The sequence below is a fragment of the Trichosurus vulpecula genome, chromosome 7, assembly GCF_011100635.1.
Source record: "Trichosurus vulpecula isolate mTriVul1 chromosome 7, mTriVul1.pri, whole genome shotgun sequence".
Taxonomy (NCBI): domain Eukaryota; kingdom Metazoa; phylum Chordata; class Mammalia; order Diprotodontia; family Phalangeridae; genus Trichosurus; species Trichosurus vulpecula.
Window position 1 is genome coordinate 238,574,206 of NC_050579.1, and position 15,017 is coordinate 238,589,222.

Below are 15,017 nucleotides of genomic sequence, written 5' to 3' on the forward strand. Positions count from 1 at the left end.
ATAAATTAATGATTTCCATTCCCCTCTGAGAACCGTGTAATTCGATTCAATGAATATTTAATTAATCAATAAGCATGCATTTCAAGGCGGGGGGGGGGGGGAGAAAACAATCAGGGTTAAGTGATTTGACCAGGGTAACACAGCTATTAAGTGTTTGAGGTCAAATTTGAACTCAGATCCTCCCAACTCAAAGGCTGGTGCCCCATCCACTGCACCACCTCCACTGCACCACCTTGTTGCCCCTCAACAAGCCTCTGTTGAGCACCTCCTTTGTGCCAGGCACTCTACTAGGTGCTAGAGAATACAAAGACAAAAATGGAACAGACTTTTCCCTCAAAAAGCTTTCGTTCTATTGGGGGAAACAAGAAGCACACAGAAGAGTAAATACAGGCTATATACAAAGGAATAAAACATAATTTCAGTGGGAAAAGTATTCACAGCTAGGACAAACTAGAAAAGACCTCCATAGGAGGTGGTGCTGGAACTGAATTTTAAAGGAAACTATGAATAATAATAAGCAGAGGTGAAGAGGGAGGTTACTCAGGCATGAGACCCAGTCTATGCAAAGGCAAAGAGATAAGAGATTCAATGTTATATGTGAGAACAGCAAATAGGTGAGTTTGGCTAAAATGTAGAGTACATGAAGGGCAGTAATGTATAATAACTGAGAAAAAGTAGGCGACCAGAGAAGACTGCATTTTAACCTAGGTACAACAGAGGTAATTAAATAGCTAAAATACATAGCTTTGGGAGCAGGGAAGGGATATCTATGTTTTAAACCCAAGTTTTAGGAACACTGACTTAGCATCTGTGTGCAAAATGGAATGCAGAGAGACTTAAAACAGGGAGACCAATAAGAAAGTACTGCAATAGTCCATGCAAGAGGTTATGAGAGCCTGAACTAAGATGGGGGTCAGGGATAAGGGGCCCATATAAATAGAAAGAAGAGGACAAGTGGAAGAGATGTTGTGTGAGTAGAATCAACAGAACTGATTAGAAATGTGGGGTAGGAAGAATTAGGAGTTAGGAATGACTCTAAGGTTTTGAACCTTGGTGACTAGAAGGATGGTGATACGCTCAAAAGAAAGACCGACAATTAGAAGAAGTGTGGGTGTGAAGAGAATGATGACTAGATTAAGACATTCTGAGGCTGATGCCTACGCAATTGGAAATGTACAAAACTGGTATGTGTTTAGAACTCAGAAGAGAAATTAAGGATGGATATGAGAGTCATTTCATGGAATGATCAGCAAATCCATGGGAGTCAATTAAATCAAGACTTTACCAAGAGATTAGTGATTTATTAAGTACCTATTAGGGACAAGATAATTTATTAAGCCGTAGGGATACAAAGACAGAGATATGAAATAGATCCTACTCTCAAGCATCTAATTGGGGAGGAAGAAGTTAGATTAAAAAAAAAAACCTATCGGGGGCAGCTAGGTGGTGCAGTGAGTACAGCACTGGCCCTGGATTCAAGAGGACCTGAGTTCAAATCCAGCCTCAGACACTTGACACACTAGCTGCATGGCCTTGGGCAAGTCACTTAACCCCAATTGCCCTGCCTTCCCCCCTCCAAAAAAAAAGAAAAGAAAAACTATGACACAGGGTAGAAGGAAAAGCACATTGTATTTGGAGCTGGAGAACCTGGAATTGAATCTCTGCTATTTACCATATCACCATGGGCCAGAGGTTACTTAACCTCTCTAGAACTCAATGTCTTCACCTGTAAAAGGGGGGTGGAGTAGAAAAATCTCTAATCTCCCTTCCAGTTCTTAATTTTATGATCCTATGAGATATTAATAGCTGACGATATTGCATAGTTTATGTATGAGCAGGAAGTATTAGGAAAGGTTTCGTGAAAGATATAAGACTGCGTAAGGTGTGTCTTGAAAGAAGGTTAGGACTTTGAAGGTGATAAGGACTGAAGGGAAAGTGTCAAGAAGAGAGGCATTTCAGGCATTAGAGGACAAAGACTGGGAGATGAGAGGCACAGGAGGGAAATGTTGTCCAAGTCCCAGAAGAACAATCTCTTTTCTATAGCCAATGGCCACAACCAATGACTACTTTTGGAGTGCTGCCAAGAATTATATAGTAAAGTACCAGAACCAGCTATGTCCTTCCTTTTTCTGGTGATCAACCCTTCCTTGGAAGGCCACTGATGACATCTTATTCTTTCATCTGGAGAGCATAGATTCATGAAGACTTTCCTTACATGCATTCTGTGTGTGTCTTCTCATATAAGAACATAAATTATGCCTGTGTTTGTGTGACTTTATGCTCCACTAAACGGTCTATTTCTTGATGGCAAATCATCTTCCAAAAACACACACACCTTTCTGGTGCCAAATAAGGCTTGATATTCTCCTTAGACACTCCACAAACTTTTGGCACTGCTGCTACCATCAAGGATGCTGGGGGTGATAGCTGCTGGCAACATCCTTTTCCTAATTCACATATACAATACCAAACTCCTCAATATCTTGCAATGTCCAAAGAAGAGCTGAGTACATTTTTCAGTTTTCATTTGAATGTTTGGCGTCCTGCAGATACTGCTTGGGATGGGGGTGTTAACTTAATACTATTCTGTGGTTTTCTTGGTTAGAGGGACAGGGATAAGGGCTTGATGTGTGATTTCATTCATCTGGAGAACTCCCAGATGAGGAAATGCCCTCTCCAAAGGCAAGTCAGTACCTACCTTCTCAGTAAACTCGTAGTCTTAGAGAACTGAGAACCTAAGTGACTTGCCAGATGTCACACAGGAACTTGTGCCTGTGCCACAGGTAAGACTTGAACCCGAGTCTTCCTAAATTCATGGATGGCTCTCTGTTCACTAAAGCCCACTGCCTCTCTTTCTTTGTCATAGAGATAGAAACTGCATTTATAACTAATAAAACCATTGTTAAAGGAAAAGAAAAGATGTAAAGAGTGTATAGTATTAAGGATCAAAACCCTGGAATTTTAATTCCAGCTCTGCCACTGATTTGTTATGAGACCTCAGGCAAGTCACTTGATCTTAGGGGCCTCAGTTTTCCAACCTATAAAATGGGAATAATAAAACATTCCCTCCATCTATTAGGGATTAATAAAATAACATCTGTAAAATGTTTTGACTCCTTAGAAGAAAGATGTTATATAAATACAGAGAGGATAATTATGACATTGCACTCTGGGTAAGACTTGGAGGGCTAATGTTGTATTCTAACCAAAGTCCAATTTGCACTAAATATAGCCTCTTGGTATAACCATCCCTTGAGGCTTCAACTTGGTATGTTATTCTTTGCTTTATATCCTGGGATAGTCTATAGTGTTCCTGAGAGGTATGGAATGGCTGCTGGGTTTCACCCCAGACCTGGCTGCATTTCAGAGGGAAGTAAAGTAATTTCCCCAAATATAAGGTTTTTCAAGAACTCTAAGACATTATTATTATACTGCATATTTTTAACATAATGGATTTTTTTTTAGTTAGAACAGGAAAATTGATTCAATATGGGAATATATAAAAGTAAGGCTTCCCTAACAGTAATATACATAAATTCATTTTGCTTTGCCTAAGCATTATAATAATGACCACATTAATCACTGGTAAGATTTATATTGTTTTATACAAAACAATAATATAATTACAAATTTTAAGTCTTCTCTAACTTAAATATATCTAAAATGGGCAACTTTGCCAGAAAACTGCCAACCAATAAGATTTACTGCAGACTTTTCCCTATATGGCTAAAATTTAGATTGATGGTCAAATATAATGTTTATTCTAGTATTGTTGTATCAGATCAAGAGACTACCTAATTTTTTCCTCAAGATTTTTAAAAGAATATTTGAGTTTATATGTCATAAAACTTTAGTGTATATATAAGTATATATAGGAGAGTCTAAACAAACTTCCCCCATTGACACCCCCAACTATTTGAGAGTAATTCATCAAAAAGAAAGCCAAAAATATCAAGAGTCTATTAAGCATTTCAACTGTACCCACTATAAGCCATCAAAATGTATTCCGATGGGTGGATTGAAGCATTTGTTTTATCTGTTAGAAGCAAATATGGATCCTGAGCTCGTCCTGAAAATCTATCAGTCAATCAGCTATTGAGAAGTAGTATCTAAAAACACTACTATGGGACAAAGGGTAGTTTGAAATCAAAATTTTTATGATGAATAATCAAATCCACCATGATATTCTGTCCTGGGAACTCTAAGGAAGACTAACCTTTGTCCTTAGCGCTCCTCAAGGTAACAAGGTGCTGAAATCAAATGATAAATAGCCTGATTACACTAAGGAAAAAGACAGCTGCCCTCCCTACACTAGTCTGAAATTCAGCATGGAATTCTGTGAATGAAACTATAAATTCTTTCACATGAAGAAGAAGCAATGAATGAGGTAATAGTCCAGGCCCTTACGTTTTTTTGTACATGGCTATTCATTCAGGTTCATATGGTCTTAGCAAATGAAAATAAAAATTGTCCATGACATTTCCATGGTCAGATTGCTGCTTTTATCTAATCAATTACTCTTCCTGGTCCACATCATTTGGCACAGTGTGCTGGTAACAATGCCGAAATGCAGTTCTTAACAATACAGAAACTGACTGAGGCCTATTAACTGTACTCTATGTAGTTCAAAACATGAATCACTAGTACCGAAAAGAAGTATTCTAATGAAATCAAGGGTTTCATTTGTATAGCAATGATTTCAAAATAATTTAAAGCAAAATACCCAAATGCTTTCACAAATGTTCCAGCTACTTTCAAAGTTCAAGCCTAGAATTTAGGGACAGCCAACTGAATTCCAGAAACAAAAAGTAAAACAAATATGATGTGCCACTTTATAACTTTTAAAATGCATTTCATGGAGTAGAAAAATTTTGTGGAAAAGATTTTGATTCAGGCTGGCAATGTGTGTGCCAAGCATCAACTCAAATGAAAATGTCTGAAGATCGGCAATCTGGAATTTTAAAAGGGTTATCTTAGTAGTAAGGCCGAGTTGGGGGGGGGGGGCAGAACTATACAAAGTATCTACAGTATCTATTTTACAAATATTCTTCTTCTGATTGTTTAAAAATATTTATTTTCCTAGCCGTCCAAAGGTATATTTATTCTGCTTAACTTACCAATAAGGTACATTTATTTATCCAAATTTAAAATATTAACTCACAAAAAGTAACGCAAACATATTGCATTCAAAGGCAAAAAATAAAAAAGTTTCTTCTGTGGCTCTATAACTTGAAATTTACTATAAATTTACATAACAATTCACGTCTGTTTTAATAAACTACGTTTCTTGTTTAGGTGCATGAGACTTGAAGGGCCTGTATACATAGGAATGTAAATGTTCAGGAAAAATACAACAGAACAGCTTCAGGTATAGTTTTTTAAGATTAAAAAAAGAGTGTCCAGTCATGTTGAAAAATGATTTTGAAATGGAAATGCTCAGTCATTTTGAAACCCTCTTTTTGAGAAATACTGAAAGGCATCATCTAAAATGTCAAATTAACTATGTGTGATATGTCATATCTAAAAGTGTCTTTGTTACTTTGAGTTTTCTGGAAAAGTATTTTAATGAGACCACTAAAAAATATAATCCAATGTACTCTAACACAAAGCAACAAAATACGCTTGTACTACTTTGTATATAAAAAAATACATCTGGAATTAGAGTTTCTACACTGTAGTTCAGCTTGAAGCTATCTAGAAAAGCTAAGCAATGAATTCTGAAAACTGGACTTTACAATAGATACGTGGACACACTACAGTGTTGTGTCTGGCATCTAATTTAAAGCGTTTGCTCTCCATTATTTCTGCATAGCATTAACTAATGGGTTGAATTTGGAAGTTGTTTTTCATTACTAGTATCATAGAGGATAACAAAGGGCCCTGAACTAGTAAGTCATACTATTTTAAGCTTTCAATAAGATGGCCCAGAAAGAAAAGTTAAAAATATTTATTTCCATTTCCTTGACACCTGGGCTAAGTGAACATTTCAAAACTGCAAAGTTTGGTTAAAAAAAAAAAAGACCCCTTCCCATATGCTGATAAATAACATTTGTCTTCTTTGCCTGCTAGTCTTATTTTTTCCATTCTATATTTCTAATCCATTTAAATTTTGAAAATATTATATAATGATTGTCCACAAAAGTCTTTCCTTAGCTCATATGCCTGATAAGATTTATTGCAAATATCACTTGGTAAGTGACATCCCAGCTTAATATACGAAGGGAGACAGAGTCCATAGCAGTTTCATACAAGTAAATTCTTGGATTAAAAAAACCTGAATAATCTACCCATCTTTTGTGAGCATTAAAAAACAACAAACCACTGTACAGGGATATAAGAATTTCATATTTCCTTCCAAATACTACTACCAAATTGCTGTCTCCAAGGAAGACAGCAATTTTAGGCCTCCAAATTTGTCTGGATGTCTTTACTCCCTCATCACAGGTAAGTTCTGCCATACTGAAAAAGCATACTGCAATGTCTCTTGCAATAAGCTTAGCTCTTCTCTGAATTACTAGGAAAATAGTTTGTATCTGTACAACATTCAGATGGAAACTGAAAATTTTTGGCAAAATTCTGAATGCTTTCCAAATACCTGGATGTTTGAGGCCAAACATGCACATTTTAAGCAGAATTGTTGTTTACATTCAGATGTTTGCCATCCTATAAATGCATAGGAAGCAAGATGTGAAGAGAAAGGATAAGATTTTTTTAGATTAATTCAATTTAGTATTGTGATTGTGTTGTCTGTAAATTCAACTGACTATTCAAAAGTATCCTGTCCCCTTAAAAAACAAAAACAAACAAACAAAAACCCTAGTTCATAATTAACTATATCACTGGACAACAAGTATGATTAACAGTACAGAGTAAGATGTAATTATAATAAATAAATGAAGTGTTGGGGGAGGGAAGTCACCACATTCAGTGAAAAAACTGTCTCAGTGAAATATTTTGTTTTGCACCTGTGGCATTCTACTTTTGAGGGGTTCAAGCACTTATCTCTTAAATTATGTGATTTCTGTTAGAAAAAATAGCACTTTCTATCCAAAGCATGTATGTGGGTGTGTATATATATACATATACATATATACACATACATACAGAACATCATATCAGCATTAAGTGGCATAAATAATAGCTTGAGACTAATTTACTCTCCCTGATCTTTCATTTAGTATATCAAACTCTTTATAGAATTCCAAATATCGGATGAATCTGGTCAAGCATCCAGATGTTTCTAAATGTGCAGATTTCTGGCTTCAGAGAGCATATGTAGCCTAATCACTGGACTTTTAAAGTTTTACTTCAGATGCTTGGTGCTGCATAGACACTGCATACCCATCTTTTTAGTTTATATTTCTAATAAATTTAAAATTTACAACTCTTTAACATGTTACCTTCAAGTCTAATGAAAATTCTGGGCCTTGGGTAAAGTAAGTCTTTTAAATCACCTTTTGAGTTGGCAGATTAAATACCTATTGTTCACAAATATTCCAAGATTTCCATTTTTCAGGACATAAAATGCTAATCATTAAAAATTAGTAATTAGTAAGGGAAGATGGCAAAGACTAAAAAAAAAATTTCGTTAGCCCGTTGCAAAGTGAAACTTGCCCCAAACTGCAGCATCCTTTTCCCATACTACTCATTCCGATTTCTGTACTGATACTAACAATATAAAAAAACCTATCTAGATAACCAGTGCTTTTAATTGACCTGGAATTTTCTTTCTTTCTACTTCCACCCACACACTGCATCTGAATTGTTGAGTGGGGGAAAAGTGATCAAGGACTAGTAGCTGCGATTGGCCTGTGGGAGTTTTGGCACCAGCCCCAATACAGGAATAACTGGCATTGCCTCCTCCTTTTTTCATTCCCGGAACTTTCCTTACTTACCCTGATCTCTATTGACAGTACCAACCCAAGGGACCCCAAGTCCAATCTACACAAGTTCTGCTAATGAGAGGTGGTGAAGATTAGTACAGCCTTTGGGGGAAAAAATGCCTGGTCTAGCTTACGTTTTGGTTTTGCAACTCAAAAATCTAGGCCCCAGGGGTGATAACATTTGTTTTCTCTTTCAGGATCTCCTCTTTATCTTGAACAAGTCCCCAGGTTATCCCACTGCCTGGAAAGGTGCTTCATTCCTGCCTCCACGGTGTTTGGGCAGCCCCTGCTTCTCCTGGAGCCTTCATCTGGGCTGCTTTTCTCCGTGTTGCAACAGGCTGGGGACCACACACTCCTCAACCTGACAGGGTGCTTTTTCCCAAACCCAAACTCACCCCTAGAATTGATATTCTAACCCAGATAACGGTATTTGCTTTAACTACCGGGAGGGACGGGGGAAGACAGAGAGAGAAGACATTGGTAAAGTAGGAAACTCGAGCTTCTCCCGCTGTTGCCGGGTCCAATTCTCCTATCTCTCCAAGCTCCTACCTCTTCCCGCAAAAAGGTGAGGGGGTGCTAACCCACCAGCTTAGCTCCCATGGCTTGTTGGAACTTAGAGCGTGATGTAAAGAGAAAATGGGAATGGAAATAAAGGGGGCAAAGTTGTGGGGTTTTTTTTTAAGGCTAAACCAAGTTTTGTTCCAAACTTACAAAGTTCGAAGTAGAATTTTCAAGTGATTACTTCTCCCCCCCCCCCCGCCCATCTCTTCCAGATTGAGCTCTAAAAGGGAGAAAGAAGAAAATTGGCAGGGGGGCGTTCAGTACGTGAGGATCTCTGCTTAGTCCAGGGGCACCTCCTGGGGTAGAGAAATGGGACTCACTCTGGACCAATGCGGGCGGAGACCGGGGCACACATATAGCCCCTTTGGGGGCCAGATCCCCGCCCGCCCAGATCACTCTCGACCCTGGAGCACCTCAGAAAAACCCCCTCCCTCGCTCTTCTACTTCCCCCTTGAACCCCACCCGAAGCCAGGAGTTTTTCTGGACAACTGCAGGCAGCCTCCAAAAGCCGCCCCGCCTATCTCTTCCCTGTCTCGGGGACTGAGCAAAGCCCGTCGCGGGGCTGGAAAGCCGGCACCCTTAGTCTCCAGTACCCTCCCGCCGACTTGACCTCCAGCACTTCCCTGCCCCGCCGACCACCTAATCCAATGCCAGCTCCTCTAAACCTCCCCGGGTAATAATGGCTTTGAGTGCTCCCGGGCAGAGTCGCTGGGGGTCCACAGAGAACCCAGACCCGGGAATGATCTCCCCTGGAGACCCCCTAGCATGAGAGATGGCACGAAGAGGCGGAGGCGAAAGAGAGAGAAAACACTCTAAGTGGCTCGGGCTCCTAGTTTTTCCTTAAATCAAATAAGAGACACTATGAAAACTGTGCTGGGGGAGGGAGGGGACAAATAGAGCGTGTGCCCCTCGCCGCCACTGCTTGCGAACCCAGCTGCAAGTCTGGGCGAGGGAGGGGGAGCAATCGGAACTGAGAACTGGGGGAGTGGGTTGGAGGCAAGGAGGTTACGAACGGAACCGTGGAGAGGACACTGGTTCCGGCGTATTTTGAGGGTTAAGGGCGGTGAACGAGGGAAGGCTGGCTGTGTCGGGTTCATTGCGTCTAGGTGATTAGAAGGAAGTTACCAGGGGCTAAGGAGTAGGACTGAAGCAAAGGCAGAGAAGCAGTGAGAAGGACCACTGCTGGAAAATGAGGGGTGAGGGGGCGACGTGGTAAAGAAAAAGGCTGGAGGGGGGAGAGGTCAAAGGAGGAAAGTGGGACAGAAGGTAAGAGAGGAGGGGGGAGAGACCAGATTTGGAAAGGTGGCTCAGGGTCTAAAGAGGTGCACTAAGCTACCCTGGCGGTGGAGCGGGGAAAGTGGAGCTGGGATGAAGGGAGAAGGGATTAAAAAGGTGCATCACTCGGAGGTTAGGGGAGAGAGTCAGCCCGGAGCTGGAAAGCACCATGCCCTTTCTCAGTTCGGATTAGAATAAAGGTACAAATGAGGGTGACAGATCCCTGCTTAAAATGGGGGAGTCGGAGCTCTTAGGGAAGGCGTTTGGGGGAACATTCCCCTTGTTAGTGGTAACTGGTAAAAAGAAGCATCAAGAGAGAAGAACTGCATTGCCCTCTCCCTCGGAGGCTGTCTGGGGGAGCCGGCTTCCTCACACAAACAAACACACATGAACAGGTACACGCACACCCATTGCCTGGCTGTGGGGAGCTCAGACAGGCTGCGGGGCCGGGTGAGCAGGAGGGTGGATGCAGGGGTCACAAGGGCAAGGCAGCAGAGCGAGTCGGCAGCCCCTTCCTTACCTTGAACGCCACGGGCAGGGTCTTGTTACAGCGCCAGTGAGAGGGCAGTACGGAGCACAGGAAGTTGGGGCTGTCTGTGCGGACGAGTTCGGCAGGGTGGTCAGCGATGATTTCCACCATGGTGCGGTTGTCGTGCGGCGGGCGCAGCCTGGGCACCGCGGCCGCCGCCGCAGCCGCCGCCGCCGCCGCTGCTGCTGCCGCCGCTGCTGCCGCGGCTGCCGCCTCCTGCTGCTGCTGCTGTTGCTGCTGCTGCTGTTGCTGCTGCTGCTGCTGGGCAGCCACTACCGGGCTCACGTCGCTCATCTTGCCGGGTTGCAGGCTGCTGGAGGGGGGGCTGAACCGCCGACTGGTGCTCGGATCTACGGGAATACGCATCACAACAGCCACAAGTTAGCGAAGTGGCCGGGGGGGAGGGGAAGCCGGGTGAAAAAGAAGGGAGAAAAGGAAACCAGGAGGGAGAGAACGAGGGGAGGGGGGAGAAATAAGGGGTGTAGGCGATGGGGTGGAGGAGATAAACGAGATCAAGTTCGATGGAGCCAAAGGCCAGGAAGAGTCTGACACTCGGCGTGGGGTGGGGGGGGGGGGGGAGAGGGGGAGAGTGGAGGTGCTGATCAGTTCGGATTGGCGGGGTGGGGAGAAGAGGACGAGCAGTTCTTTTCCGGAGTCTTTGGAAAAACCGAGGGTGGCAGCCGAGAAGGGGCGCGTGGGTGTGTGTGGAGGCTGGGGGGAGCTTGTGGTTGGAGCGGGTTTAAATGGGGTCCCCTCGGACGCCTGGGTTCCTGGGTCTCCCTTGAGCCCCCCTTTCCCAAAGTCCAGTTCAGCGGACGGCTTCTTGTTCAGCAGCGCCCAGCTGGAAACAGCATAGCCCGGGACTGCCTGCTGCCGCTGCTGCGGCCGCTGCTCTTCCCACAGCTGCCCAGCTGCAGCCTTCTCCTCCGCCTCCACCTCCTCCTCCTCTTCCTTCGCCTCCTCCTCCTGTTGCCACTGCCGCAGATGCTCCCCCCTTGTGTTCTAGCTCACTCAGATTACGGCGGCTGCTGCTGCCGCCGCTGCCGATGCTACCCTCCGCAGCTTCAAGGCTCCACTCTTTCTCTCCTTCTTCCCCCTCCTCTTCTCTCTCGCTCACCACCACCTCCTTGCAACTACTTCTGCTTCTAAGTGCAAGAGTTTCTTTTCCTTCTGATTTTCAAGGTGCCAGGAGGTAAGTTGAGTCGCAGCCGATCTCTAGTCCTAACTTTGTATTGTTGCTGTACTGCTGCTGTCCACCAGCGGGGGAGAAACACCAAGGAGGACAAGAACGTCTGTCTGTGCCGCAGGTTCGGGATACCGAGCCGGTTTGGGTGTCGGTAGATGTGAGAATGGCTCCCAGAGTATAAACGGGTTTTCACCTCTACTTGTCCTCTTCCTTTCTCTTTTCCTGTCTCCCCTAAAAGACTGGGGAGCACCTTCCTGACCAAATGTGTTTAGGAAGCCCAAGAGGTACCGGCTTGATCCGACAGCAGTAAACTTTTTCGTTTTTCTCAAAGCGTCTCTGCTGACTTCTTAGTCTGTCTCTCGTTCTTCATCCCCGCCACCCTACCCCACCCCCACCACGACCAAAAAGGCTTGAGGGAGAAAAAAAAATTCTTATTTATTTGTTTTTAGAGCGGAAAAGGAAGGGGGGGGATTGAAATATTGGTCAAAAGAATAATTAAAAGAGAAAAAAAGCGTGACTGATGAGAGAGGATAAGAAATAAACTTTTTTTTTCTTACACACTCAACCTTGTGACTGCCAAAGTAGAAGGAAGGATTAAAAACAGTTGGAAAACTGTCAGCTTGGTGGTTAAAATAGGTTGCAAAAAAATTGGGGGGGGGGGTGCAAACAGGCAGTTCCCGGAGCGTTTCAGCCCCTTAAATCTCTACTGAGTCTAAAAATGAATAGATTGAAAATCCCCCCCCCAATAATTTTTTTCTCCCCCCCCAGTTCAATGGGTGTAATTTATTAATTTATTTATTTGTAAATCAGAGTTTAAGGGGGTGCTACTCTGGGTCCCAAAAAAATGTGGTCGAAGGATGAAGGAGTGAGAAAAAATGCCTCAGTTTTTGTCCTAAAATGTGGTTTTTGGAGGCTGGGATTTCTAATGATTAGGTTTTTGTGGTTTATATAGACAGGACTCTCTGGCTAAGGCGATCATTATGCTGATGAGAGTCAGAAGCACGTGGGTGTCTCCAGCCAGCCCTCATACTCTGTAGCCTTCAAAATAAATACAGCAATGTGCTTCACCCTCAGAAGGCGGGGGGGGGGGGGCGGTTTAGAAATGGGGGGGGGAGAATCTTTTGGAATCAATTTCACCCACAGGAAAGGGGGGGCGGGGAGAAGGACCGTTTTCTCCTTTTGCTGGTTACTGCCGCTCTCCCGGCTTTTCATGAACATTTTTTTCCCCTAAGAACTTGAAGATCTTGTTTTTCACAAAATGAAAATCATGAGCTGCCAGAGGAGTTTCAGAGACTCCAAGTAAGGATCCGACACAATCTACATTTCCTTAAGTGAATGAAAATTCTACAACATTCCTTAGACTTTCAAGATAAAGTGTAATTGTTTTCTCAAAAAATAAAAAAAAACATGCTTAAAATAATTTACATACCCAATAGTAACTTTTTAAAATGTGTAAACACCTCCCCCATATTGATAACAACCTATGAAAATCTTTCCTGGTAATTTCTAAGGCTTCTCTCCAATTTACTGCTCCAGTTAAAAGGTTTGATTGTACTGAGGTTAGATGGGTCTGTGTTGGGAAGGTGTTGGGGGCGGGGGAATGCAGAAAGTGTATGTGAGGGGCATTGGGCTCTTGGTGGTGTTGACTTTGAAACTGGTTTCAAGCCCGAGATAAACTCCGAGTCTATTTTTAAAGCGACGCGGAAACAAGAATCGCCCCCAGTACAGGAGGATTAAAAGAGAGCCCAAGAAAGAAGTGTGTGTGTGTGTGTGTGTGTGTGTGTACACGAAAATCAGAGGAATGCTCTTCCTCGGACCCAAATTGCACAGACCAAAAAAAATATATATATATGTATATATATATATGTCTTCCTCTTTGGGAATTCTTTTCTCTTCCTTCCTTATCTATGCATACTTTCTCTTTTTCTTTTTCCATTTTCCTTTTACAGTTTTTACTAATTTACTCTTTGTGCATCCGCCTCTCGACCCCAAACCTTACACACAGATACACATACAGATGCAAGCCCAAACTTCCTTCCCTCTCCCCTCCCTTTTTCTTTCTCTGCCTTCCAACAGTTGCTACTGCAGCTGACAAGTTCTCCAAAGAGGAGAAACATACAAACGCAGCAACTCTCGGAAACAACCCCCTTTCTCCCATTGCGTCCCCCCTCCCACACACACACCCCTATCCCCATCCGTAAGTCCCTCCCCCTCCCCCAACATGGGACCGGTTACCCAAGCCTTGGCGGGCGCAGGTTTGTGGGATTATCTGAGTCGAGTTTATTGTGCATCGAATTGTTTGTACGTCGGTATGTAAGGTTTTTGTTCTGTTTTTTTTGTTTTTTAATGATATTTTTGGTCACAGGGGAGAGCTCTAATTCTGGGCACTGTTCACTGTTTGCAAACACGGCGGTCAATTTTACCCTTGCCTGAGGCTGCCGTCCTGGAAGAGGAAATTCTATTTTCTTTTTCAAAAACCAAAAATACTTCTCAGTTTTTCACTATCCCTTCCCCCGTCCCCCATCTTTTTTTGTGGGGGGAACAACACCATTCCCTACATTGGCAGAGAGTTCTTGGTATCAATCAAAATGAAATTGCTCCGGGGATGCAAAATGCAAAGAGGGGAGGCGTTGCAGGAAGTGAAATTATTCCTCTGGTTTAAGGGAAATAGGAAGCTTAATAACCAACAACCCAGATGAAAACCATGCCTTCTCCACCCTGATGTCCTTTGCCCAGGACAACCACCGAATTAGAAAAGGGTGAAGGAGAATTTCAACACCCCTAAGCTGAGCTTTTCCTTTTTGAGAAGAAGATTTAGGGCAGTTTGAAAGTTTAGCCAATGACATTCAGGACTTTCCTTCTCCTTTTCGTTCAGCGTTTTACCTTTCAATATGCTTTAACATCAAGGATAGAAGTATTGAGATAAATAGTAAAAGTCGCTGAGGTATAACTTTATCCTGTCTACAAGTAAAACTCATGGAAGAGGGAGCAAGCAGTTATGGAGAATTTAGTGAATGTCAGAATTATTTATTTTAATTAGGCACATCCGGTAGCTGAGTTTTATAGACACCCTCCCTGTCCTCCCCCTATTTAACATTTCTGTAGAGGGAATATAATCAGCTATTGGAGGGTACTTGTCTCGATCTCTTAAAATATCCTACAGTTATTTATAATGTGGAAATGAAATTTTCCACTGAATACTCTAACAAAGTTTCAGGTATCTGGCACGGGTGATTTTTCAGGCTCCTTGCAAAAATATCCTGCTGAACATTTACACTTTCAACTGGAACTGAGTGAAGCCTGGAACGGATCTCTTGGCTCAAAGCATTATTTTTAAAAGAAGAAAAAAATTTAGAAACCCCTGAATAAAACCTCCCCTGGTAATAAAAGGCGCATATGAAAACAGTATGGAATTTTAAATATAAATGTACATATATAGTTATAGTTACAACTTTTATGATCTCACAATTCGGTTATGATTTTCTCTTCCCAGAAAACGTAAGGTACACAACTTTCCTTAGATTCTTCTCAGGGAATACTCATCTTCTTGATTCTATTTAGTGGTATCAGAAAGCAAAACTCC

General features: G+C 42.5%; 1 protein-coding gene across 4 annotated transcripts in view; it reads right to left on the reverse strand.

Annotated features, from left to right (window-relative positions):
• Window positions 1-15,017, reverse strand: part of RUNX2 (RUNX family transcription factor 2) — a 276,455-nt gene that overhangs the window by 155,820 nt on the left and 105,618 nt on the right. For 2 of the 4 annotated variants that reach the window (XM_036767516.1, XM_036767515.1), the window contains exons 1-2: window positions 10,530-10,614; window positions 10,240-10,430 (exon numbers count right to left, since the gene is read on the reverse strand). In XM_036767516.1, coding sequence (XP_036623411.1) covers window positions 10,240-10,430; window positions 10,530-10,614 — 276 coding nt within the window. Of the gene's footprint in view, window positions 1-10,239; window positions 10,615-15,017 lie in introns of those variants that run through there. The other 2 variants (XM_036767513.1, XM_036767514.1) reach the window with 2 other exon arrangements.